Genomic DNA, 24,853 nt, shown 5'->3' with positions numbered 1-24,853 from the left:
ACTACTGTTTTTATCAATCTCTTGCACAATTTATGCAAGTTATCAGCAGTAAATACAGTATGTTCACATTAATTACTACAATTCTCTCAGGTATGCATAAAGCACAGTTTATGTGGTATAAGCACATTTTTATGTCTTAAAATGCATCCGAACAGCAAAATGTTGCAGTCCAAGTCAGCAAACAACTCTCCAAGTTCTTTAAACCCAACAACAACAGCCCCCAACTGGCCTCTCCATGCCTCAGTGTGAGTATTCACAGCTACAGACCACAACTCACTTCAGCTCACAGCTGATCTACTCACCATGACATATGATGCTGCTGAACCACTGAGCCGTGCACGCTCCTACATAACTCGCCATATGACATAGCCAGGCGGACAGCAACAACAAGAATACATTAACGGTTTGAAGCAGGGTGTCCACGGTGCTTATGAGCTGCAACTTATCTGCCTCCGGTTAACATTAAACATTAACTTTTTGTTTTGTACATTAGGAGAAATATAAACTAAGATGAAAAAAAAAATCCATTGTCTTTATAAATATTGTCATTATAAATAAAGCCTACTGTCCAGAAAATAATGCTATATGGGAGGAAGCTGAAACCATCCATTCTGATCTCATTCCCAGGAATCTCAGAAAGTAATTCAGCTGCATTTTCTGAATTGCTTTGTCTTTTTGCAAAGAGTTGCATACAAAATATTCCTTTGACTTTACCGTGCTTTGTTAAATCAAGAAAAAGTAATAAATTCAAGACGTTCAACAGGTGTTTAATCAAACGCACAACAGATCGAAGAAGTCCTTTGGATGAAGGATGCAACGTCTCAGCAAAGAAAAGAAACCGTCCAGATGACCTGACTGAACACTGTTGGATTTTATACTTGGATTATTGAGCTTTGGTGCAAACACACAACACTTTATTTATTTTAAACCAACATTTTGGGAATTCCATCCATCCATTATCTTTATCCGCTTCTTCCATTTTGGGTTGCGGGGGTCACTGGTGCCCATATCCAGCCATCAATGTGCGAGAGGCGGGGGACACCCTGGACATGTCTCCAGTCCATCACAGGGACACACAGAGACAAACAACCATTCGCTTTCTCACTCACACCTAGAAACAATTTAGAGTTACCAATCAGCCTAACATGCATGTTTTTGGTGTGCGGGAGGAAACTGGAGTAACCGGAGAAAACCCACAAATGCACGGAGAAAACATGCAAACTCCACCCAGAAAAGTCCCAGGCTGGGATTTGAACCAACAAGCTTCTCGCTGAGAGGCAACAGCTCTACCAACTGCGCCACCATACCACCCCATTTTGTTAACTTTACGATGAAATTTGCTTCCACAAATTGTGAAAGTGATTGGGTGGCATCAACTTAAGTGGGAAAAAAAACAAAAAAACAACAAAAATTGGCTTGCTCCTTCAGCTGCTGCCTTCTGCAGGGGTTGCCACAACAAACAAACTCACACAAAAGATGTAACTGGTTTGACCTCAGTTGCGTTTCTTGAAACATCCTGGGCTTGAACCTGCAGCCTCAGAAATACAAGACTGCAGCACTGCCCACTGAGCTTCTGACAGAAATCAGCTTGTCGTGTAAATTAAAAAAAGAAGAGCTATAGACCATTTAGTCAGCTGGTGACCAGAATTAGACCATTTACTACCACGACTATAGTACTTTATATATAAGGCACTATACAACAGTCATAGCTGCAGCAAAGTGTTGTACATATAAAATCAAGAACATTTAACACATAAAAGAATAAAACAAAACAGTAAGACCAATAAAGCAATAAAACTGTAGTTTTACTGAACAAGAAGTTACAAAAAGTAACATCTTTTTGTAACTAAAAACAAACATTTTCATTTCAAAACTTATATCAATTTACAGAAATAAATCCTTATTGGCATCGCGTTTCCTTTTGCAAATAAATCTTTTATCAGATACATTTGATCAGATTTTACACAAGAAAGTCTACATCACTAGCTAGAAAAGATCATAAGAATAAGAATAAAACTCAAGCATCGAGAGACAAATTGTTCATTCAAGAACGTCTAACAGTGATTTCTATTAGCCGGACTCCTTTGAGCAAACGCAGAAAGAAAGTGTAGCGTTGTGCGCTTGAGTTTGTTCGTCTTATTTTGACATCCTGCAGTGTGACTGTCTCACACGCATCAAGATGTTGAATTAAAACTACACATTGTGCTGACCCCCCGTGGAGTCAGAATTTATTTCACTGTCATTAGAAGAAGCTTTGCTGTTTGTCTTCACACGCACTTTGCTTGAAAGATGCCCTGAGCAGCTGCAGCTCTGAGTTTTGCATTTTAAATAAGGAAAAAAACTTTGAAAGTGAATAAATCAAAAATCTGAAGCAACTGTTCATGTTGTTAAATGCTTGATTTTATTACACCCAATAAGATTCACTTAGTTTTATATTTTGAATATTGAATGAAGATTATTTTCTTCAACAACAAATTTAAGACCAGCGTTCATTAATAAAAATGCATATACCCCAGTTTTAAAATAAGATCATTTTGTGTTGAGAAACTACAAAGTTGTAGTTATTCTGGACAAATTTTGAAATTACACGTGTTCTCAATTAGTTGGCGTTAAGATTATGTTTTGTAAATGACTCTCAGCTACTACCACACCACATTTTAGCTCAATATCTGTAAACTGATCTCAGGTACAGCCATTTTTGTGCTTGATACGGGACATCAGCTGTGGCGGCCACCTTGAATATGATTGACCTAAAAAAATCAATAAGTTGTAGATTTACGTCCAATGATTACTTTCTGAGAATTTTACTAAATTCTGTCCAGTGGTTAATGAGAAGGCAGCAGGGTGTGCAACTGGTAGAGCTGCTGCCTCTCAGCAAGAAGGTTGCCGGTTCAAATCCTGGTCCAGGGGCCTTTCTGGGTGGAGTTTGCATGTTCTCTCCGTGCATGTGTGGGTTTTCTCCAGGTACTCCGGTTTCCTGCCACAGACCAAAAACATGCATGCTAGACTGATTGGTAACTCTAAATTGTCTCTAGGTGTGAGTGAGAGAGTGAATGGTTGTTTGTCTTGTTTGTCTCTATGTGTCCCTGTGATGGACTTGTGACCTGTCCAGGGTGTCCCCCGCCCCTCGCACAGTGATTGCTGGACATGGGCACCGGCGACCCCCGTGACCCAAAATGGAAGAAGCGGGTAAAAGATAATGGATGGATGGATGAATGGTTAATGAGATATTTTGCTAACAGACAGCCAACTGGACATATACATGCATACACAGACAGAGGCAAATACATTATTGCCCACGTTTCAGCAACAGGAAATAATACAGTAAACAAATAAGTAAATAAATTGCATAGCTGAATTTGAACATCCATCTTTAGTTCCTTTTTGCTTTCATGAAAAACTTGAACATTATATTGACTAATAAATGTTATGAGGAAGAATTTGATTTTTATAAAATAATGACTTTACCAGAAAGAAGAAATTTGAATACGTAAAGAATATATATTTTTGGCAAACCTCAATAGACACAATCAGAACACACAAAACAAAAATGGAAATAATTTACCTAAAAAAACAACAACAACAACAACAAAACATGCACAAATCAGACTCTGAGACCAAATGTTCTGAGCAACTCCAGTCCTGGTATTTTGCAAAAAACCTAAAAGCTTTTCCTTCATCACTCCAGGCCCAAAGCTGTCAGGAGGAACAGACTTTATTGCCACAATCAATAGACCTTACAGTAGGATTCAAAAGCATAAAAAACTACAAAAAGCAGAAACACTCGACCGAGTGCTTCAAGTCTTCTAGTTGAATTTAAACTTTGTAATACAAATATGTTGAACTCAACTTTCCAAACAGCATCAGTCAGGTTAACATAAACCTATAATTTCTGTTCACAACACATAATCCCCAAATATTTGACGAGATTTTATGTTTTACTGTTTCACCTGACTGTTACTAATATTTCCGTGTCAGAACATCTGAACGTGTGGCGACAAGCCCAGAGTAGCATGAATAACACCGCCATCACGCATGTGTGACCAAACGCTCACACACAGAGCAAATACAACCGTAACACAAACGTCAGCACGGTGTGAGCTGTGAAGGATTTAGAACCAACTTTTACAGTTGCAACCACAATATTTATTTTGATGCGCTCAAAAAGATGACACAAACAGCATCACTGCATGAATACCGTCTTTTTCCCTCAGCCGGCTCTCCATCTTTGTTTCCGTCCCCTGTCTGTAGAGATCAGTCAGGGCTGTCCAGTCGAGCCAGCACAGAGAGGGTCATGCAGTGTTTAGTGCTTCTCTGATCCAGCAGCTTTTCGCTCTGCACTTTAAATCAGCATAGCTAAGACTTTTCATGCTTTATTTCCACTTTGATGTCGTGAATATGATGATTATTGCAGAATGGTTTTATGTTTATTTACACAACAGATTGGTTTTCACCCTGCGCTACATCCGATCATTAAAAAACAACAATTAACAAAAAAAGCCAACCGTATTGGCAGAAACAACAGCTCTTTTTGAATGTAGCACATTGAAATCTGTCACTTACACCACAGAGACACAAAGCTCTGCCATGTCTAAATTTAAGCATTCAAAAAGACATGCAAAGTGTTATTGCAGAGAAAAGTATTTGGGGATTTGCAACACAAGCTACCATCAAAAATAGAGCTTTTAAAACATTCCACAAAATGAATGGTAATTAGTTTTAAATTTCCATATAAAGAACTACTTTAATGCTGTTTGGTAAGTCAGATTTTAACACATTATTATTATTATTATTTTTAATTTGTAGTAAAAGAGAATGTTCCAAATCTTGTGACCAGGTCTTGACAACACCAGGTAAACTTAAAGGAGTAGTGAGGGTGGACTGGGAATGTTCCCAGATAGTGGCCAAGATGAACTCCCTTCGTAGGGTGGCCGAACCTAACCTGAGGAGAGCTCGGAGTAGAGCCACTGCTCCTTTGCATCAAAGGAATCAGTTGAGGTGGTTCAGGCATCTGATGCGTCCTGGACACCTCCCTTTGGAAGTTTCCTGAGCATGCACCACTGGGAAGAAACCCCAGGTCAGACCCAGAACTCTCTCGAGGTCTTATTTATCTTCTCTGCCCTGGGAACACCTCGAGATCCCTCAGGGAAACTGGAATGTATCACCAACTGGGTTTTTCACATCGACTTGTTGCCTCCGAGACCCAAACAAAGAAACCCATCGAACATGGATGGAAAAACATGATATTAAAAAAATAAAATAAATAAATTCAGGTATGATCTCAACTGTTTAAAATCTTGTTAACCTGGATGAAACGTAAGAATGACTGAATCCAGTAAGTGAGCTGACCATATACAGAACAGCCTGTGTTAACCAAGAACATCAAATGGGAAAAGTGGACAGGAGATTTTAAGTTTGTGGACCCAGATAACAAAAAAAAAAAGCCTATAAGTATTGAGCTTGGTTTGGTCTCAAGCACAAGTTGCTATGGTAATAAATCAAGAAGTAAATCTCTGTGACACTGAAAATTGTCACGTTTCTGCCCCTTCCTGTCATAGTTTTCTGTTTCCATGTCTGTTTTGCCTATCAACCATCCTTCAGCGCAAGCCTGCTCCCTCCAAACCTTGCCACGCCCCCTTGTTTCTCCACAGCAATCAGAACTCATCAGCTTCACTTGTTCACCTGCCTTTATAAGCTCCACGTCCACAACCAACCAGTGCCAGATTATCAAACCTTACCAAGGAGTAAATGTCCAGCGTTCATGCCACAGCCTGTTTGCCTTCTTGGTTTTGACCTCTTGCCTGCCTCTTGGACTCCTCACCTTGCTTATCCCCTGCCTGATTTGGATCTCTCTCTCTGACCACAGTAATGACTCTGCTCTTCCTCACCTCGACCACTATGCCTCTTGCTTTGTACTCTGGATTTGGATAAACATTTCTGACCACCTGTGTATGGCCTTGGACCGTTCCACTGGACCTCGTCTCTGGACTTGCCCCAACGCCTCACACTACACAGTTCTCCTGCTCTTCTTCAGCTCAATCACCGTTGGTGACATCATCAGATCCACCTGTCGCACAGATTCTGCTACCTGCCTGACTGTGAAGGTTAGTGATGGCCTTTATTCTCCTGAGAATCTTCACAGTCAAAGTCAAGTCACTAACTCTACTGCAGATCCAAGCGGCCCATGGGCCCAGACCTCCACCAGAGTTCCTGTTTTAATAAATCTTTTAAATCCTTTCTGCATTTTGGTGCATTTACCGAATCCAAAGCCATATCAGAAAATGTTAAGGCAATAAATTATGTTTCAATATGCAAGTCCTGTTTGATAATACAAGACAACTGAGAAATTTTTTATTTCAATTGACTTTAAACTATTTTAGAAATGTCCAAAAAGTAAACAAAGCCTATAGTCCCTGCCTTAAAAATTGTTTATTTATGTTGGGTTTATTTTCTGTAGCGATGTAACTTCACAAAAGCAAATATATATAGATTAAAAATAAATCTGCACAATCACATAATAATATCCACACCACAGCTCTGCCTCTCTCTTTACTCTGGGCTCCCCTCTGTCACATGCTAATGCTCTCTCTCACTCGCGCACACACACGTGCAGAAATACACATTCAAGATAACAAGCAGGGACAGTGCTAGTGTGAGCCGCAAATGAGCAGTTACGTTAAGTGACTAAACACATTCTTCTATCATCATCTCCACGGGAGTCCCCAGTCCAGACGTTGCTGTTTGTGCCAGGGTCTCTCTCTCTCACACACGTACACCGAGCCAACTGTTTCCCCCACATATGTACACATTTACACTCTTCTGTAGCACAACATTCAGCCAAAACACTTGCACATAAACCTGAACAGCAACTCTAAATAGATTTATTTCATTTGCTTCTTCAGCGCTGGTGTAATATGAACAAACAAACTGGATCAGCAGGATAAATTACTGTTTAGAACCCCACACTTTGCGGGATAAATTACTGTTGTGCACAAGTTATGGTAACTAGGAAAATTAAGCTTTTATATTTTTGTGTTATGGATGGCTGCACAGTGGAACGGTGGATAGAGCTGTCGCCTTTTAGACAGAATATCACAAAATCACTTCTCTGGGTGGAGTTTACATGTTCTCCACAAACACGCGTGGTTTTCTCCAGGTAGTCTCACTTCCTCCTGCAGACCAAAATGTTTTTTTGTTAAGTTAATTGCTAACTCTAAATTGTTCCTAGGTGTGAAAGAAAATGAGTGGTTGTTTGTCTCTACAGTATGTAGCCCTCTGATGGAACTGCAACCTGTCCAGGGTGTACCTTGTCTCTTGCAATGCGACTGCTGGGGGTAAGCACTGGGGGGTTATTGTCCAAAAATAACCTGGAGACAGTAATGCATGCATTCGTTACATCTAGGCTTGATTACTGCAATTCGCTCCTGTTTGGTATCAGTCAGACCTCCATTGCACGACTTCAACTGGTCCAGAATGCAGCAGCCCGATTTTTAACCAGTACAAGCAAAAGAGAGCACATTACACCAGTTTTGGCCTCCCTGCACTGGTTACCGGTTCACTTTTGAATCCAGTTCAAAATACTGATGTATGTCTACAACAGAACAGTCCCCCCCATCTCTCTGATCTGCTACAACTGTATGTCCCACCACGTTCCCTGAGGTTAGCGGACCAATTGCTCCTCACAGTTCCAGGAACTCGTCTTAAGCGCAGAGGTGACAGAGCCTTCTCTGTAGCAGGACCAAGACTCTGGAATGAGTTACCTCTGTTTGTCAGACAGGCCCCCCTCCCTCTCGGTTTTCAAGTCCTGTTTAAAAACTCACTACTATTCAATGGCTTTCAACACCAGATGATCTGTGTTTTGATCCTGTATGCTCCTCACTGGTTAGTCATCAATATCTGCATCGTTTTTATGTCTATATTCTGATTTACCTCATTTTGTATTTTGCTTTGTGTGTTACCTGTTGTTTTGTCTGTACAGCACTTTGGTTGGCCTTGTTGCTGTTTTAAGTGCTTTATAAATAAATTGGTATGGTATGGTAAAGTACTATACTTTACTGTTTTTAATATCGTGTTTTGTTTCTGAATTGTGTATCAAAGATTAAACAAGGTAAGCTGATCATATCACAAAGCTTTTTGAGATGCGGTTAGCTAGTTAACATCCATCCATCCATTATCTTTACCCCCTTCTTCCTTTTTGTTTTGCAGTGTTCACTGGTGCCCATATCCAGCATTCCCTGTGCGAGAGGCGGGGGACACCCTGGACAGGTCTCCAGTCCATCAAAGGGACACAGAGACAAATGAGACAACTATTCACTCTTGCACTCACACCTAGGGACAATTTAGAGTTACCAATCGGTCTAACATGCATGTTTTTGGTCTGTGAGAGGAAACCGGAGTACCCGGAGAAAAAACATGCATGCACGGGGAGGACATGCAAACTCCACCAAGAAAGGACCCTGTACCGGGATTTGAACCGTGATACATACTCACTGAGAGGCAGCAGCTCTACCAACTGCACCACCGTGCTGCCCAGGTACCGTGTTAACAAATACTTCTTTATGGATTTTTGAACGTGAGCAGGATGGGTACAACAGATAATGAATTGTGATGACTGCATTTATTTCAATCTTGTTGTACAGTAAAATAATCTGTATCAAGGAAAACAAGATCTGCAACATCTACAGTCTTAAACTGCACTGAAGCAAGGTTGGAGAACAACACAAAATCACATATATTAAGATAAGATTTTTGATTAATGAATTTGTGTTAATCACCGTCAATTCAGTCTCTGGTTTAAGCCTTTTGAGCAGAGTTTGAATGTTTGTAATGTGAAGGTTTTCTTCATCCATCCATCCATTCATCCATCCATCCATCCATCCATCCATCCATCCTCTAAAACAAAAATAAATGGGAGGATGTCTTGGATTTTTTTTTTTTACAGCAGCCACTGGATGCTGTTTGTCACAGTGAAGTGCTTGGTGACAGCGATCAGTCAGCAGGCGATGACTTCAGGTCACAAGTTTACAATAGTTGTTCAAATGTATTACAATCAGAAATGACTTCTTCTGCGTGGACCATTGCTCTTTTTGACTACACAGCCTAAAGTGTATGATGTAGTGGCTGTAGAGGTTATATGAAAGTATTGTTAATTGTTATATTTGCAGGCATTTATGAGGCTTATATGGCATTTATATGGCCTAATTTCAGATAGTACATTAAACACTTAAGCCAGACAGTCGGGCTTTATGGGTGCATAAATTAAAGCTGTCTAGCTTTACCTGAAAATGTATTTTTATATCATAAATTTAAATTTTTATTTTTTTTAATCTGCAAAACAAATGTGTATTCACAAACACAATTCCAAACATAAGGCTGGCTGATTCAAAGTGTGAATTCTTTGCTGGCAACAAAACAACCATGGTGTCGGTTTGAGCAAGACATTGCAATCTTTGTGTGCTTTTGTCGCCACTAAAATAAGCATTTGTGCAGTGCAAGAGTTATGCAATAACGGTGACACGGGCACAGACAGTACCTGATATGAAATGCAACTGGCTGCACATTGCTTTGTGAAGGATGAGACGTATGAATCACACTCACCATGAAAAGGTCATTGTTTTGCTCAGCCACCTTTGGCAGGAACTGCCTTGGGTGTTCAGCATCAGATAGATCAGACAGAAATGACCTTAAAACAAAATCAGGAGTGTTGCAGATTAATTTGTCTCTTCGGAGAGGTGGGTGTTGGGGAGACATGGTCACATGCAGGACACGATGAGTGAAATTTGTACGTTTGCAATAAAATAACAGGAGCAGCAATAAGTATGATGATCTACAAAAGATTGAACATAAATCTGACTATTTGACAGGAGTTTTTCTGTGTCATTGCACATGTGCATGTTTGAGTGCTAGCTTTATCCTGTTACTCACTTGAGCCTCCTGGTGGTAGCAAGACCCCAATTTTTTGCCCTCTGTTCTGCCTGGGGAGGAAATTGCTTTCTATTTATAAAGAGCTGCTGCATTTAACCAAGCCTCACTAACAAGCCAGGCAGACTCAGGCTATTAAAGCCTCCATGACTATGCAGCAATGTGATGCTCAAGCAGCTCTGTAACACCTTCCTTGATGGAAAACCAACTACTATTTTACCTCATGATACATTAAAAGCCAATTTGTCTTATATTTCAGAGCATTACATAAAAACAACTTCAAATTCACAGCTCAAACGAGTCTAATGCAGGTTTTAGAGTCTCTGTACAGTTAAAGATACAAGACATTTTATCACTGCATGGTTCAGTTGCTTTGTGACATAATTTGATCCTTGCCTTACACATCAGGCCACTCAGCGCTCCAACTCAAGTTTTATATCAGTCCTCAGTCCTCTTTTAAAGCTGCAAAGCAGAGTAATGTGAAATATCAATCTTCACTCCAGCCTTACCTGCTGGTTTGCAAAGCCAACTCATTTTAATCTTTCAAGCTCCTCCTGTGGCTACAACTCTGTAAAGCAACTAAGACCAAGCTGACACACCTGCCCTATAAAAAATATTTTGTTCAGCCTCTTCTGAAAATGGAAAGCTCACATTATTCCTGGCTGGGATGAGAATCAGCATCTCCAAATCTGAGGCCATGGTCCTCAACCAGAAAAGTGTGGATTGCTCTCTTCAGGTTAAGGGTGAGGTTCTGCTTCAAGCGGGGGAGGTCAAGTATCTTGTGGGGTTTGTTCAGGAGTGAGGGAAGAATGGATCATAAGATTGACAGACAGGTCGATGCAACGTCTGCAGTATTGCGGACTCTGTACTGGTCCATTGTGGTGACGAAAGAGCTGAGCTGTAAGGTGAAGCTCTCTGTTTACCGGCCAGTCTACATTCCTACCCTCACCTATGGCCATGAACTCTGGATAGTGACTGAAAGAATGAGATCACAGATACAGGTGGTTGAAATGAGTTTCCTCCACAGGGTAGCTGGACTCTCCCTTAGAGAAAGGGTGAGAAGTTCACTTCTCCGGGAGAGACTCAGAGTAGAACCGCTGCTCTTCCACATCGAGAAGAGCCAGTTGAGGTGGTTCGGGCATCCGATAAGGATGCTACTTGGGCGCCTCCCTTGGGACGTGCTTCGGGCATGTCTGACTGGGAGGAGACCCCGGGGAAGACCCAGGACACACTGGAGAGACTATAGGCCCTTTTGCACTGCCCCAATGAGCCCCAACTCTGCTCAGCCCTATGTCTCTCGGTTGGCCTGGGAATGCCTTGGGATCCTCCCAGTAGAGCTGGAAGAGGTGGCTGTGGAGAGAGATGTCTGGGCCTCTCTGCTCAAGCCGTTGGCCCCCAAACCCCCGGACCCGAGTTTGGAACAAGCGGAAGATAATGGATGGATGATGGATAAAATCGGAGGCTTAGATGATATGCACGAGTTAACGTTTTATTATTTTATTTTATTTTTTTACGTACAAGCTTTGATAAGCTTATACATAAATGCAACAAAGACTTCCAAACATTTTGATTTAATGGTTATGGTAAACATCTCAAAATAGACTTGATGTTTTGACTGTGAGGGAAAAAAGATATGATTAAGACATAAATATGAACACATCAACATTATTCATATGATGTAAAAATCAGCACACCAGAGCAGCAATTCAGCTGAAAGAATGTACATAAAAACAAACATGTTCTCCCTAAAACTTTAAAAAGCAAGTAACATGAATCAAAATGCTATTTTTTTTTATGTTTTGCATTTACAAAAAAAAAAAAAAAAAAGCCTCCTTTTGCACTCAATGTAAACTAGAGCTGACAACAAAGTGTTTATAGTAATGCATCAGACACTGTAATGTCCCAGATGGCCCAGTTTTCTCTGATGCACCAGTGATGTGTAAACAGACACCCAGATGTCACCCTTCAGGAGGTCACACCGTGAAGCAACACACCTCACTTCACTAAAGTAGCGCAACAAACACCCGTTTAGCCGAAGCTGTGGCTTCTCTTTGGAAACACGTTAATCAATGCAACATACAGCGGGAAAGCAATGTGACTTTTCCATACTTAAGTTCAGCTATCACAACCATTCAACTGTCTGCAAACACACTGAATGTGCTCCTCATTAATCATTGAACACCACAGCTTAGTTTTGCTCTCATCAGCACCGCAGACTGTGTGTCTGTCTGGCTTTTCAAGAGCGTGCTTAACCTCAACTGTGGAGAAATGCTTACAACACTACATCACCCACAATTCATCATACAGACATAAATGCACAAGTTGGTGCACAGAGTGGTGCAATGACGAACAAATTCTAAAATTAGAAAGCTAAATAAAAAAATGAAAAAACTCTGTACAGAAAAATGGTGAGATGATAAAGCACCAATTCAGAATTTCTTTTTGTAGGCACGATTCTGCAGAATAATGCAAAGTTCAAAGATTTGCTATTTCTTCTAAAACTGCAACAGTACTTTTAATTTATATAAACTTTATCAAATAAGACCACCGTCATGGATAAAACACTTTGCAACTTAGAGACCGCTTAATAGGAAAAGCAATTAATTGATAAGTCACAGTCAGACAACGTGCGCCAGTAAATAAAGTTTTAAAGACAGAAAAATCTGCTCACCAAGTCGTGGTTTGTGGAGTTGGAATCGTCTTCAGGAAAAGGGATGTAGACAGCTAAGGCCATGCAGTTGGCAAAAATAGCTATTAATATAAAGATATCAAATGGCCTGAGGAAAGAAGTTAAGGAAAAAACATTGCAATGACATAAAAACAACATAAATCAACTGTTTTTAAAACTGCGCTTTAAATATGTAACAAAATAAAGTGTTATTAGTGTTTAACTACAATGATACATTTTAAATGGCTTGACTCCTAACATATAAAACAATAAGAAGCAGCTGATCAGTTGCAGTAAAAAGGGGATTTCAGTTTGACAAAAAGCTATAAACCATTCATTCAACAGAGCTGAAAGAGTTTCAGATGGATAATGTGATGCAGTATCACAATTTGCGATAAACAATGACGTACTTTTCCTCCTAACCTTCAGTCGTGCATCTTATTTTCCTCCAAAATGAAAATATTAGCAACCAAATCAGCATAAGGTATCATCTGCAGCTATTCTGCAAACACAACCAATTCAGACCTCATTTTCTGGAGATGTGTTTCTGCCTTCAACCTTAAAGTTACCTTAGTCTTTCTCAAACTGGTATTATTTCTTAGTTTAAACATTTGATATGTTCCACTGTGAATAAAATGTAGGAATAAGAGATTTTCAATTTGTTGTATTCTGTTTTAATTTACATGTTACTCAATGTCACAACTTTTCCTATATGGGGGTTTTATGTAAAAAAACAAACAAAAAAAAAACAGAAATGATCTTATCAAATATGAAAACATAAAATAAATTAAACATATCTCAGAAGTTAGACTCGTTAAGTTTCATGTTGAACCGAGGGACAGTTTCTAAACCATATTATTGTAAAAGACAATATTTTCTGCACAAATCTTTATCAAATGAAATCAGCAATAACTGTCATTACAGCATCACATTTAATGTTTAACTCCTGCAGAGTGAAAATTACATTTTACTGTTATTTAGAAATGGTGCATTTAGTAGAACAGAGACCTGCCAAGGTCATCTACATGGACTGAGCTGATGTTTGTTGTCCATGCACAACAAACTGGGACACCTGATACAGCTGTAGCTGCATTTGCTAAAGTGTACTTGTCACAAACCCCTGGGGACATTTATATTTTTCCTCAACAACCACAAAATATAAATGTGGTTTGATAGGTATCTCTGTCATTCACGTAAGGCATTCTCCTTCAAAATGTTTTGATGCCTTTTGTGATGCCACTATCTGTTTAAACAACTCCCCAGCGATGAGACATTTTATCTACAGCGCACATCGCTGCAGTATTTCAGGATTCAGGGCATGGTGACTTTCGCTTTGTCTTTATGGGAAATACAAGAATCTACTTTGTTTTACTGGACAGCACTGCACAGCAGGTGAAGACAGACAAAATGTGTTAATTACATTTGTCCACCACCGTGTGCTTTTTTTTTTTTTTTTTAGCTTTTAACTAATTGGCATTTCATAATTTACTGAATCTTATGGTATTGAAAGATAATATAATTGGATTGAATAAGATTATTGGTAACTTAATGTGTCTCAACACTTGATTGTATTAGGTTGACCTAAATTGGAATTATTTGGACTGAATAGTATTGTTGATAGTTGGATTTTAATTTATTTATATCGGCTCTATATACAGTATATGAATTACGTTTAACTATTGAGAAAAAAATATATAATATTGGTTTGTAATTGTCAATAGGATCCACTGGCACTTTCACCAATAACTCTGGGAAATGGCCACAAAAACTGTGATTTTAAGCTGCCTTTGAACGTTCATAAATCACTACCATAAACAAGCCGCTACTTTTTTCTCACACTTTGTACCCCATGCAGGAGCGTCTTATTTATTTTTTTCATAATCTTCAAAATTTATATTTTATTTTGAAAGACTTCCTGCTGTCTCTTGGTAACTTTCTCCTGCTGATTAATATTTTCCTTTGACAGAGCTGGGAGCTCGTGGCTCCCAGCGCCCCCACCTCTCTTGGGTACAGGTGTTTGTGACACAAACAGAATGCCCTAAAGTAATCACATGTACGACGACTCTTGCGCAGGGTTTCAAATTCCCTACCATAACTCCACCCACTATGTCATCATGTGACCAGAAGTCTAACCTGAATGACCAATGAGGTACTCTCGAGGACCATCCCCCAAGACGCATTAAGTTCTTCAGATTGTTCCCGTGTCATTACTGTATCTTATGCTTCATGCACAGACCTGTTCATTTGTTCAGCGATAATGTAAAACGCACAAAGAATTTCTTATGACACAGCTTTCACGTTAAAAGCGATCGATCGGTCGAAGGAGGAAACACAGCTGCCGCCCATAAGGTTTGCATCAACGCGTCGATGGTCGGGCATCGGAGAAGCAAAAGCAGTCGTCTGGTATATGTTTTAATAAAAGTTTTTTAAATTATTTCAATGTGACATCTTTCTGTGTACGGTAAATATGCATTTAAATACTGGGATCTCACTTTAAACTTCCGTCTGACCGGAGTCAAGAGGAGGAGTACTTGCCTCCTCCCCTTTCTGTCACGAGAGCTCATCCGGCATGGAGAAGTCGTCAGATTTATTTTTAAAGCAGTCATTCAGTCAAGACTGATACATATTTAAATAAAAGAAAAAATATATATGTGTATGGTAAATATGTGTTTAAATACCAATATCTCATTTAAGCTCAGCACAGAACGAAGGAGCGCTACAGCAGGGAGGAGCTGTTCCCACTTCCTTCCTCCCCCCTCCTCATACGAACTCTGCTGAGGAGGTTCACGTCAAATTTATCTAGAAAGTACATTTAAAAACAGCAGTTGTTACCAATACTGTTTAACAATAAAAATCAATGGTCCTAATTTAATTAATATTTATCGTATGTTACCGGTACTATTTGACTTCTGGTCACATGACCTTGATAAGACTTCTGGGTAATATTTACCAGCAAATAATTTTTAAATAATTTTGGTTACGTAGGTGTTTGGCACTGTTCTGTCCAGTGATTATGCTTAGATAGTTATTGTGTTCATTTTGTAGGTATACTGGTTGTAACCATGAGTCAGACAGCGAAGGTTCATGAAGACTTGTGACGATCATGCAGTCTAAGTGTGTGTTGATAGCAAGCTGTATTCTGTGAAATGCTATCTGATGGCTGTTTGACTTATTCCCATTTTCAAAGCACGACAAATTAATTCTGTTTAGCAATTCTCTTTGAGCTGAACCAAATTCTTTAATTGAATGCAAACCGTGTTGTTTGACATCAGTCATCTCTGAAATAATCTGATTAATATTGCTTGGTCTTTAAATCCTGCAGGTTGCACAGACCATATGCCATCACTACATCACATCCTTGAGCCTCAAAGCCAGTTAACCTTTTCATCTGTCAACTGTTCCAGCTCTGTTTCAACCTCGCTTGGCAGCTCCAAGGTGTAACTGCAGTGGGTTAGTTTCAACCCCCCCCCCCCCCCCCCGGTGCGCGCTGCCTCAGATTATTCAGAAATCACATCAGAATGCTCAATAGCCATCTCATTTGAGGCTTGAAGTGTTTTGTGAAAGTGCCTAAATAGTTTTTCCTAATAAAAAAGTTCATATTTATAAAAAAAAACTTTGAGAAATTTTCTACCAGTGTCTCTCACAGAATTAACTGATTTATACAGTGTTAAAGGATCATTTGAGGATTTCATCTGGAACTGATATGTGGTCAAACTTGTGATCTCAGTCATGTATCATACCAACACCTCAGCAAAGGATACTTCCACTCCACCAGGCTGATGCAGGCCCTACGTAATGGGTTGTTGAGGTTGAGGCAGAAAAGAGCCCTCGGCGGCCTGCTGTTGGCGTTACTCCCTTGCTTCTTGCTTTTGGCATACTGCTGCCGTTTCTTCTGTGCCAAAGCGCCTACCGGTATGGTAGAGGACGTCGGGGCAGGTGGAGCTAGAGGAGGCGGTGCTGTCGAAGCTGGGGCCGGGGCAGCCACTGGGGTGGAGGTGGGAGGGGCCTCTGGGGCTGTGGGGGTGGGTTCTGGGGCTGGCCCGTTGGCGCTCATAGTGCGGGAGTGGCTCTTTGAGGAGCATCCAGCAGCATGGATCTGCCAGGGTAGACGAGGAGGCAAAAGCAGGGCAGAGTAGTCTGACCAACGAGCTGGCACGTCACCAGGGCGAGAGGCTCCGATGCTGCTGGCATAATTTGCCTCTGAAATAAATTAAGATAATGTCAAATTCACAGTTTTTATAATCTTCTTGGTAAAGTTATGACAAAATAAGCTCCTGTACTTTCTTGCAAAAGTGCCAGAAACATAAAGCATTCCAGGTTTGTATCTGAAATCAAATGCATGACTATGTTTGCATTGTCCAGCCCTGTTTTTTCCACGAATTATATTCATTTAGTATATAAACAACTAATATTGTGAATTGTTTATGTTGTTAATGAAGTCATAGAAATTGTGTGCTCCAATATGGTCTTAAGTTGAAAACTTTTAAGTAGAAGCTGATCATATAAAACCCTACTTTACTATAAGGAACTGTTTTGAGGTGGTTTTCTCTGCAGCTATAAATGGATTTGCTCCATCTCATTGAACAGCAACTGATAACACTGGATCAACATTGGGTCATGGGTCAACGTTATTGCTCTTGAACAAAGTGTCAGGGTAAAGTCTAATGAAACTTATTTTGTTGTTTTTTTTGCCTCCAGACAATTACAAAGACTGACCTAAATATTAAAAAAAGAAAACTGTATTTGCATGACATGCAAGGAAATATTTAAGCTATTTAAGATTAGAGCTGTTTTGTGACAGGTGTTTTGGTCTTGGCCCTGCTTGGACTCGTCTCTAGCTCATCAATCCAATCAGAGTTAAAGGTACTCATTGCAGATTATGAAATCAAATAGAGGAAATAGTATTCTGAACCTTATCAAATGGTACAGTTTAAAATAGTTTACACCAGTAGGTTTCCAGATATTGTATTCTGATATGCAACTCTATAAATTGGGCGGCATGGCAAAGCAGAGGTTTTCAGCTCACCGCGTAAAAGTTGCAGGTTTTGGAGTGCGCATGCTCTTCTTCATGCACGTGTGGGGTTTCTCTGGGTACGCAGATTTCCAGAGACCAAAAACATGCACGATAGGTTTATTGGTGACTCTAAAATTGCCCTTAGGTGTGGGTGAGAATGTGAATGGTTGTGTCTCATTTGTCTCTACGTTGCAAAGTAAAGGACTTGCGACCTGTCCAAGGTGTCCCCATTAAAGTCAGTATTTTGTGATGCACTAAGCTCTAGATATATTCAAGCGTCATTCCAGTTAACTGAAATCCACTAAATTTAAACAGTGTTCATGCTGTATCTATGTTTCATCTGTGCTCTGCGGTCATTAAGATACCCAGCAGCTTTGCACGATGACATTTTGCTATGACAACTTAAAATGCCGTTAAATCTAAGTTATAAATGTGCTTGTAAATAAAAGCCAACAGAAAGGCAGGTGTAAAGTACAAAAAAAAAACCGAGTTGAAAGCCAACCTTGAATATAGGAAATAGGATTCTGATTTTGAAAATGCACATTATTAAAAAGATCAATTGGCATCGGCTCCCCCATGACCAGGAATGGAAAAAGTGTGTGAAAAGAACACGGATGGATGGAACTCTGAAATACTGGTACACACAATGCAAACTAAAAATGTGCATCTGCATACTTTACTTAACATAACTGAGCGTAAATGGGTACCAATACATAAATGTTAGACTTCTCTACCCCAAATGTCTCTTCCATGGACATTCGTCAACATTGACCTATTTTCAGTCACGTTGACTGCTTTTGTATGAACACAAATGAACGTGATATTTGGCAGCCAGTCATACATTTTACTAACACATTTTTTATGTAATTAGCATCGATATGAGGAAATCTATTTTGTTTCTCACTTTACGGTTTTTATTTGGACCACTCTTCACAACCTTGCAATAAGCACCTTAAATATGCGTTTCTTCAAACTGATTGTCTCCAACAGGTAAGACACTATTTGTTTACTATGTCCACAAAACCACGCTTAAAAGTTTTTGAACTTTTTCTTTAAACACAACAGTAGATAACCATATATATTTTTGATAAAACAATAGTTGTCTATCATCAGACTGTATGGGCTAAACCTAAAAATAATGTGTGCCCAAAAGAGATCTTCTGCAGAAATATTATGCAAGCAGAAAGTCTGCTTATTTACCTGCAGTCCTCTACTGGAACATAATAAGCAATTTATGTGTCTCCCAATCATGCAAACAGGACGTTTTAATTATCTCCCCAGATATGAAATGCATCTCTCTACAATGAAGGGCTGCGCAGCTCAGAACTACAACAAATATGGCAGGCAGCTTTTGGCTTTGATGTTTTGTGGCGAATAATAATCCAGAGCTGAGCACAGGAAGTGCAAATCTGAAGCAGATGCTTTGTGCAGCTCTGGTGCACAAACAAACAAAGCGTGCAAAAAAATAAAAATAAAACGAGAGCTGCCACTCGGAGGCGTCACTTTGGTCACATCATTTGTGGAAGTCCTTGAACTGCACACAGGCCCCGCAGAGGAAGGACCAGAAAAGGTCACATTGCAGCGATGCTCCGGGAAGAATTTAATCTTCTTACTGCCAACAAAATGTGATATGAGTAGCTGCATGACTCCACAGCTGGGCGACAAACACCGCTTCTTTATCTCCTTTTTTTGTGCTGCGTTTTAATGTAGCCGCGGCTACTTCAGGCGCTGTGGGAACACAAGCGTTTTTCAATCTTTTTTTTTTTTTATTATTATTATTTTGTCATTAATCCTACCACTGCATCGAGCTTTTCTTGTGAAAATGAGCTTTGGCATTACCATGAGCCATTCGTGACAAACTAACCCATCACCGAGCGTCCTTCTGTTTCTCCTTGGACACCACCAAGGTGATAAGACATGGTCAACCCCCCCTTCCTCCCCCTCTTAAAAAAAAAAAAAAAAAAAAAAAAAACGACGTGAAATGACAGGCTGGCTCTAGGCGCTGAGTGAAAACTGAGCAACGCAGAAACAGCTGGTAACCTTATTACAACAGGGCTAACACGCCGCAGTTTGTGGAAAACGTTAAGAACAATAAAAAAAATGTGTTTTTGTGTTTGATGTTTCTTACAGAGCCGCTCCTGAATCCACCAGCGGCGAGATGAAAGTGGCCATTATTATTAACAATAAACGAACAAGACCGGGCAGCCATGCTAAGAGGCTAACTTCAGGGCTTTTTTGTTTTGTTTTTTTGACAGAACCCGAACCGAGCCCGTACCTTGTCTGAAGACTTCCCGGTCCCGCCGCGGTCCTCTCGGCTCGGTGAAAACGCGGCTCCAGCAGGGGGTGGAGGGGGTCTTCAGAGGGCGAGAGACGGAGGTCCGGGGTTCGCTTTAAAATTCATCAGCTCCCGGACCGAACCGGAGGACAGACACATCGAGGCTGAGCATCAGTTAGGCTCTTCTTCCATCATGGTGCTCGGTGTGGAGGAGAGCTGGAGACAGAGGAGTGCGCACCAGACTACAGAGCATCCTGCTGAGCGTCACGGCGCCACTGAACACTGAAACGATCCTTCATCATCAGAAAGCAACGCTCTATACTCCTCCTCTTCCTCCTCTTCCTCCTCTTCCCCCTCCTGGCACCTGTCTCTGCACAGGTCGAACAGGTCTTTGGCAAGTACTGTTGGCTTTAATGGCTTTAATTAGTAAAAACAAACTGGTTTTTAAATTAAAATCAGACTGCAGCTTGGATTGGGATTGGGTTACAATTGAGAGGTTAAGAAACATTAATATATATATATAAGGACTTTTACATTTTCATGCTGCCTGTAATTTTAATTGCAGATCAATTCAATTCAGTTTAGTTATATTGCGCCAAATCACAACAAAGTTGTCTCAGGGCACTTTACAGAAATATTCACATGCATAAAAGTAAATTAGTGACGTTCTCTATCTAAGGAATCCAGCAGACAAGTTGAATCTTGGCTTCGTTGCAGTCTCCTATCCTGAGCAAGCACAGTGGCAACAGTGGAAAGAAAAAACTCCCTTTTAAAAGGAAGAAACCTCCAGCAGAACCAGGCTCAGGACAAGCGGCCATCTGCTTTCCGGCTGGTTGAGAGGACATAGATCATTTAGGCAAGAAGAGCGAACTTGGGATGGCCTAAATCAGGGGTCTGCAACCTTTTAGATCAAGAGCCATTTACCCTTCACTTACTGAACATAATGTGTAGAGCCACAAAACCTGCTACAATGGTTATTATCAACTGGTGGCTCATGGGCCACTTATGAAGGTTTTTTTGTTTCCAGCCAGGTGACTTAACACAACAAAAATTATAATGAATTTTCGTATTTCTTAATAATTTTACATTTTAGGGCTAAAGAAAAGACCACATTCATGTAAAGAAGGGGAAAATATATATTTCATACCAGTTTTACCAAAAATAAAAACAAACCAAAAAAAAACTAAACTATGAACTCTGCAGGTTTGTGAGTCTTCCTTTTAATTAGATAAAAATACATATGTGTTCCACATTAAAGTAACTTTTTGGTCTTAATTCCACTTGCCGTGTTTAGAGGACCAAGAATGATGAGTACCTTCCCAGAAACACCATCCCTAAGCATAGGTGTGGAAGCATCATGCTTTGGGGGTGTTTTTCTGCACATGGGACAGGACAACCACACTGTATTAAGGAGAGGATGACCGGGGCCATGTATTGCGAGATTTTGGGGAACAACCTCCTTCCCCTCAGTTAGCGCACTGAAGATGGGCCATGGCTGGGTCTTCCAACATGACATTGACCCAAAGCACACAGCCAGGAAAACCAAGGAGTGGCTCCGTAAGAAGCATATCAAGGTTCTGGAGTGGCCTAGCCAGTCTCCAGACCTAAACCCTATAGAAAATCTTTGGAGGGAGCTCAAACTTCATGTTTCTCAGCAACAGCCCAGAAACCTGGCTGATCTAGAGAAGATCTGTGTGGAGGAATGGGCCAAAATCCTGCTGCAGTGTGTAACCTGGTGAAACGCTACAGGAAACCTTTGACCTCTGTCATTGCAAACAAAGGCTACTGTACCAAATAGTAACATTGATTTTCACAGGTGTTCAAATACTTTGTACTTATTTGCAGCAGTAACACACAAATAAATTATTTTAAAAATCATACATAGTGATTTCCGATTGTTCTTTTTTAGATTATGTCTCTCACAGTGGACATGCACCTAAGATGAAAATTTCAGACCCCTCCATGATTTCTAAGTGGGAGAACTTGCAAAGTCGCAGGGTGTTCAAATACTTTTCTTCCTCACTGTATCCATCTGTGGCGGCTGGTCAATAGGAGGCACTAGGGTGCCACCCCACCACTCAAACCACTGAAGACAGAAACAAATTAAATAAAAATGAAATAATAAAATAAAAATATTTCAAAATATATGTGTATGTATTTTTTGTTGTGCAAGATAACTATTTTATAGTTAATGATGAGTAAAGTTGTTCCTTTCAAAAACATTGTCTCTGATTGATGACGTATTTCTGCCCTGGGTGCACATGGATCTATGCCAATAGACTCTCGTTAAAAGTTGTACATGTGCAGTTAGCTCCTCTTCATTACAAGAGATAGGAAGATTCTGGGCGCACCACTCCAGCGCCCTGAATACGGTCCCACGGTATGGATCGTGCTTCCGGTCCGTGCTTCCGGTCCTGGAACAGATTTTTTGGGGGGCGGGGGTTTCCAGAACAGCTCAAGCAGTGGCACTCTCACAACCAGACTATGTTGCTGGTAGGTTTTAAACCATTAAAAGCCCTTTATCTAATGCCTATGTTGCCATTTCTGACTGACATGATATGACAGGTTCTTTAAGTGAGAAATATTTCGTCCCCCATCCAGAGGACTTTGTCGGTCTGCGGCCTACCAACCAGATCTGTCCCATAGGTAGCCTTCACTGATGTGTTTTAAGCCAACCTCCTGTTGAAATCTCAGAAGTAGGCTTAACATGTGCTAAACACACCCATCTAAAACAATAATCATGTACAACAATTCAAATGTTTTAGGCCAGCTGGCCAACTTGCTACTCACAGAAACAACCTGAGGACAACCGAGGTCAAAGTGGTTCAGAAAAATACAGATACAAGATTTAGCGGTGGTTGGATGCATCACAAACAACGATGAGTCCAGCTACAGGCAGGAGGTGGAACACCTGGAGAGCTGGTACAGGAAGAACAACCTTCACATCAATGTGAAGAAGATGGAGATGGTTGTGGACTAACAACCATGTGCCTAAAGAAGTAAAGGTGATACATTCTGCACCAGCAAAAATAGAGCCAAACTGTTCAGCACAGTGGTGGGAGCATCATGCTTGGGGTCAGATTTACTAAACAATTCTTCTCCGTAATCTTAGTTTTCATAATCTGGGGTTAAAGCAGGAAAGTGACATGAATTAAAACAAGATGTTAAAGGGTGCAGCAGGGTAATATTGGCTTTTTGTAAAGAATAAAACCTTTTATATTAAAATGTATTTAACCAGTGCCATTAAAAACAGATTTAACCACACTCTGTCCACTGGGGCAAACAATGCTGAAAAATCCAGCTATAGAAATTTATTGATAAATAATTTTTAAAGAGCATCTCAAACTGAACATTTACCCAGACATTGAATGTTTGTGTATGTGAATGAAGAAATTAGTCCAGTTTTTCCTCATTATTGTCTCTAAAATGAGTTGCATATAAACTCATAAGTGCAGCATGGTGACAAGTTGCTTTAAAAGGTCATTTAGATTATGAAAACATTTGTTTGGCTTTTTTTGCAGTTATGTTCTCCTGTCAACATCAAAAGAAATGGGTTGTTTCCTCTGACGGAACGCCACATGTGTTCATAATGAAAAAGTAAGTGATCACCTGCTCACTCGGTCTTGTTGCAACGTCTCTCCTGTTACAGGTGCAACTTTTAAACCCATGAATTGTGACTGAGGGCTTTTAACTGTAATAAATTAGGGATACCCTCTTAGTTTTTGTAGATTTATTTCTTTAAAAGTTGATAGAAACAATTATATTAACATAAGTGTAAAGAATCTTTACCAAAACATAAAAAGCAAATTTACAAATTTGTTGGGGTTCATGGCTCAGTACTGACTTGGGATCTTAAATCTTTTATTTTTATCTTTTCTTGGGAAAATATAAGAAGAAATAGGACCTTGGGATCTTATATTTTCTTTTACGGCGTTTGTTACGAAAGTATTGTCATGTAAAATATATTTAAGCCTGATTGTCAAAAATTACTTGTTGTGTCACACTTACATCTACATATTAAAACCACCTTTATGAAAAAGTAATGACCAAATGATAGCCCTGACCCTCAAAAGATCTTAAAACTTGTCTAAATTTTGCTATTGTTGCCTCGCTATCCTGGTGTAACAGGAATAAATTAATTAATAAATAACGAACAGCAACTATTTAACATAGCACACTTATTACATCAGAGTTAAAGATATTAAATCTGGACTAAAATAATGTTTCAGCAATAACGCATGACAACAGAGTCTGATGTCATGTTTGTTGAAGGCATTCTGTTCTGACGTGTAAAACTTGGAACAAAAATTACTTATAAACACCTTTAAAAAATACAAAAGCCTAATTTAAATTTTATTATTTACAGTTTTATTCAGCTCAGTTTGTTTTAATTTAGTGCCGTTCAACACAGCTGAAATCAGGATTAAATTCAGTCATATACCCCCTGGTTCAGCAGATTACAAATTACATTTTCTAAAAATATACAGTCAGTGTCTGATTCAGTGCTTAAGTAATTATGGAAAAGAAAGAAAGCTTTCAAACTGAAGAAACAGAACAACTGACTGCATCAGATCTTCTCTTAGACATTCAGTCTTTCTGTTCATGCATCAGTTTTTAATGAGCCCATATTGTCAGTGTTGTGATGATCCTACCTGTTTCCTTGAACAGCTGGCTCCTTCTTCACAAACGAGTCAGACTTGACAACAACAAGAGCAAGGCCTCATCTTCTTTCCCCAGTCAGAGAGAGGGCTGCAGCAACAGTTGGTGAGAGGTGAGGACGGAGCAGCTGGACGAGGAGGATGCTGGGACGAGGTCCACTGTATCAGCTTACCTGTCTGCCTGGGATAATGGTTTCTTCTAGAATAATCTTGAATTATTCACATGTGGTAAGGCCGATGATTGTGGTTTATCTGTGTGTGTTTCTTTTTGGATTTTAAACATCTGTATATATATATATTCTCGTATGCCGTCTTCT

The 24,853-nt window shown here is 39.9% G+C and overlaps 1 protein-coding gene across 1 annotated transcript in view; it reads right to left on the bottom strand.

Annotated features, from left to right (window-relative positions):
• The window catches only part of cacna1da (calcium channel, voltage-dependent, L type, alpha 1D subunit, a), a 69,323-nt gene extending 49,108 nt beyond the window's left edge, over positions 1-20,215 (bottom strand). The window contains exons 1-3 of the mRNA XM_037678856.1: positions 19,879-20,215; positions 16,351-16,789; positions 12,593-12,698 (exon numbers count right to left, since the gene is read on the bottom strand). Coding sequence (XP_037534784.1) covers positions 12,593-12,698; positions 16,351-16,643 — 399 coding nt within the window. The 5' untranslated portion in view covers positions 16,644-16,789; positions 19,879-20,215. The remainder of the gene's footprint in view (positions 1-12,592; positions 12,699-16,350; positions 16,790-19,878) is intronic.
• Positions 20,216-24,853: the final 4,638 nt, after the last annotated feature.

Source organism: Nematolebias whitei, chromosome 7, assembly GCF_014905685.2.
Source record: "Nematolebias whitei isolate Nwh7 chromosome 7, NemWhi1, whole genome shotgun sequence".
NCBI classification, from domain to species: Eukaryota; Metazoa; Chordata; class Actinopteri; order Cyprinodontiformes; family Rivulidae; genus Nematolebias; species Nematolebias whitei.
This window is presented reverse-complemented; position numbering and strand designations above follow the sequence as displayed.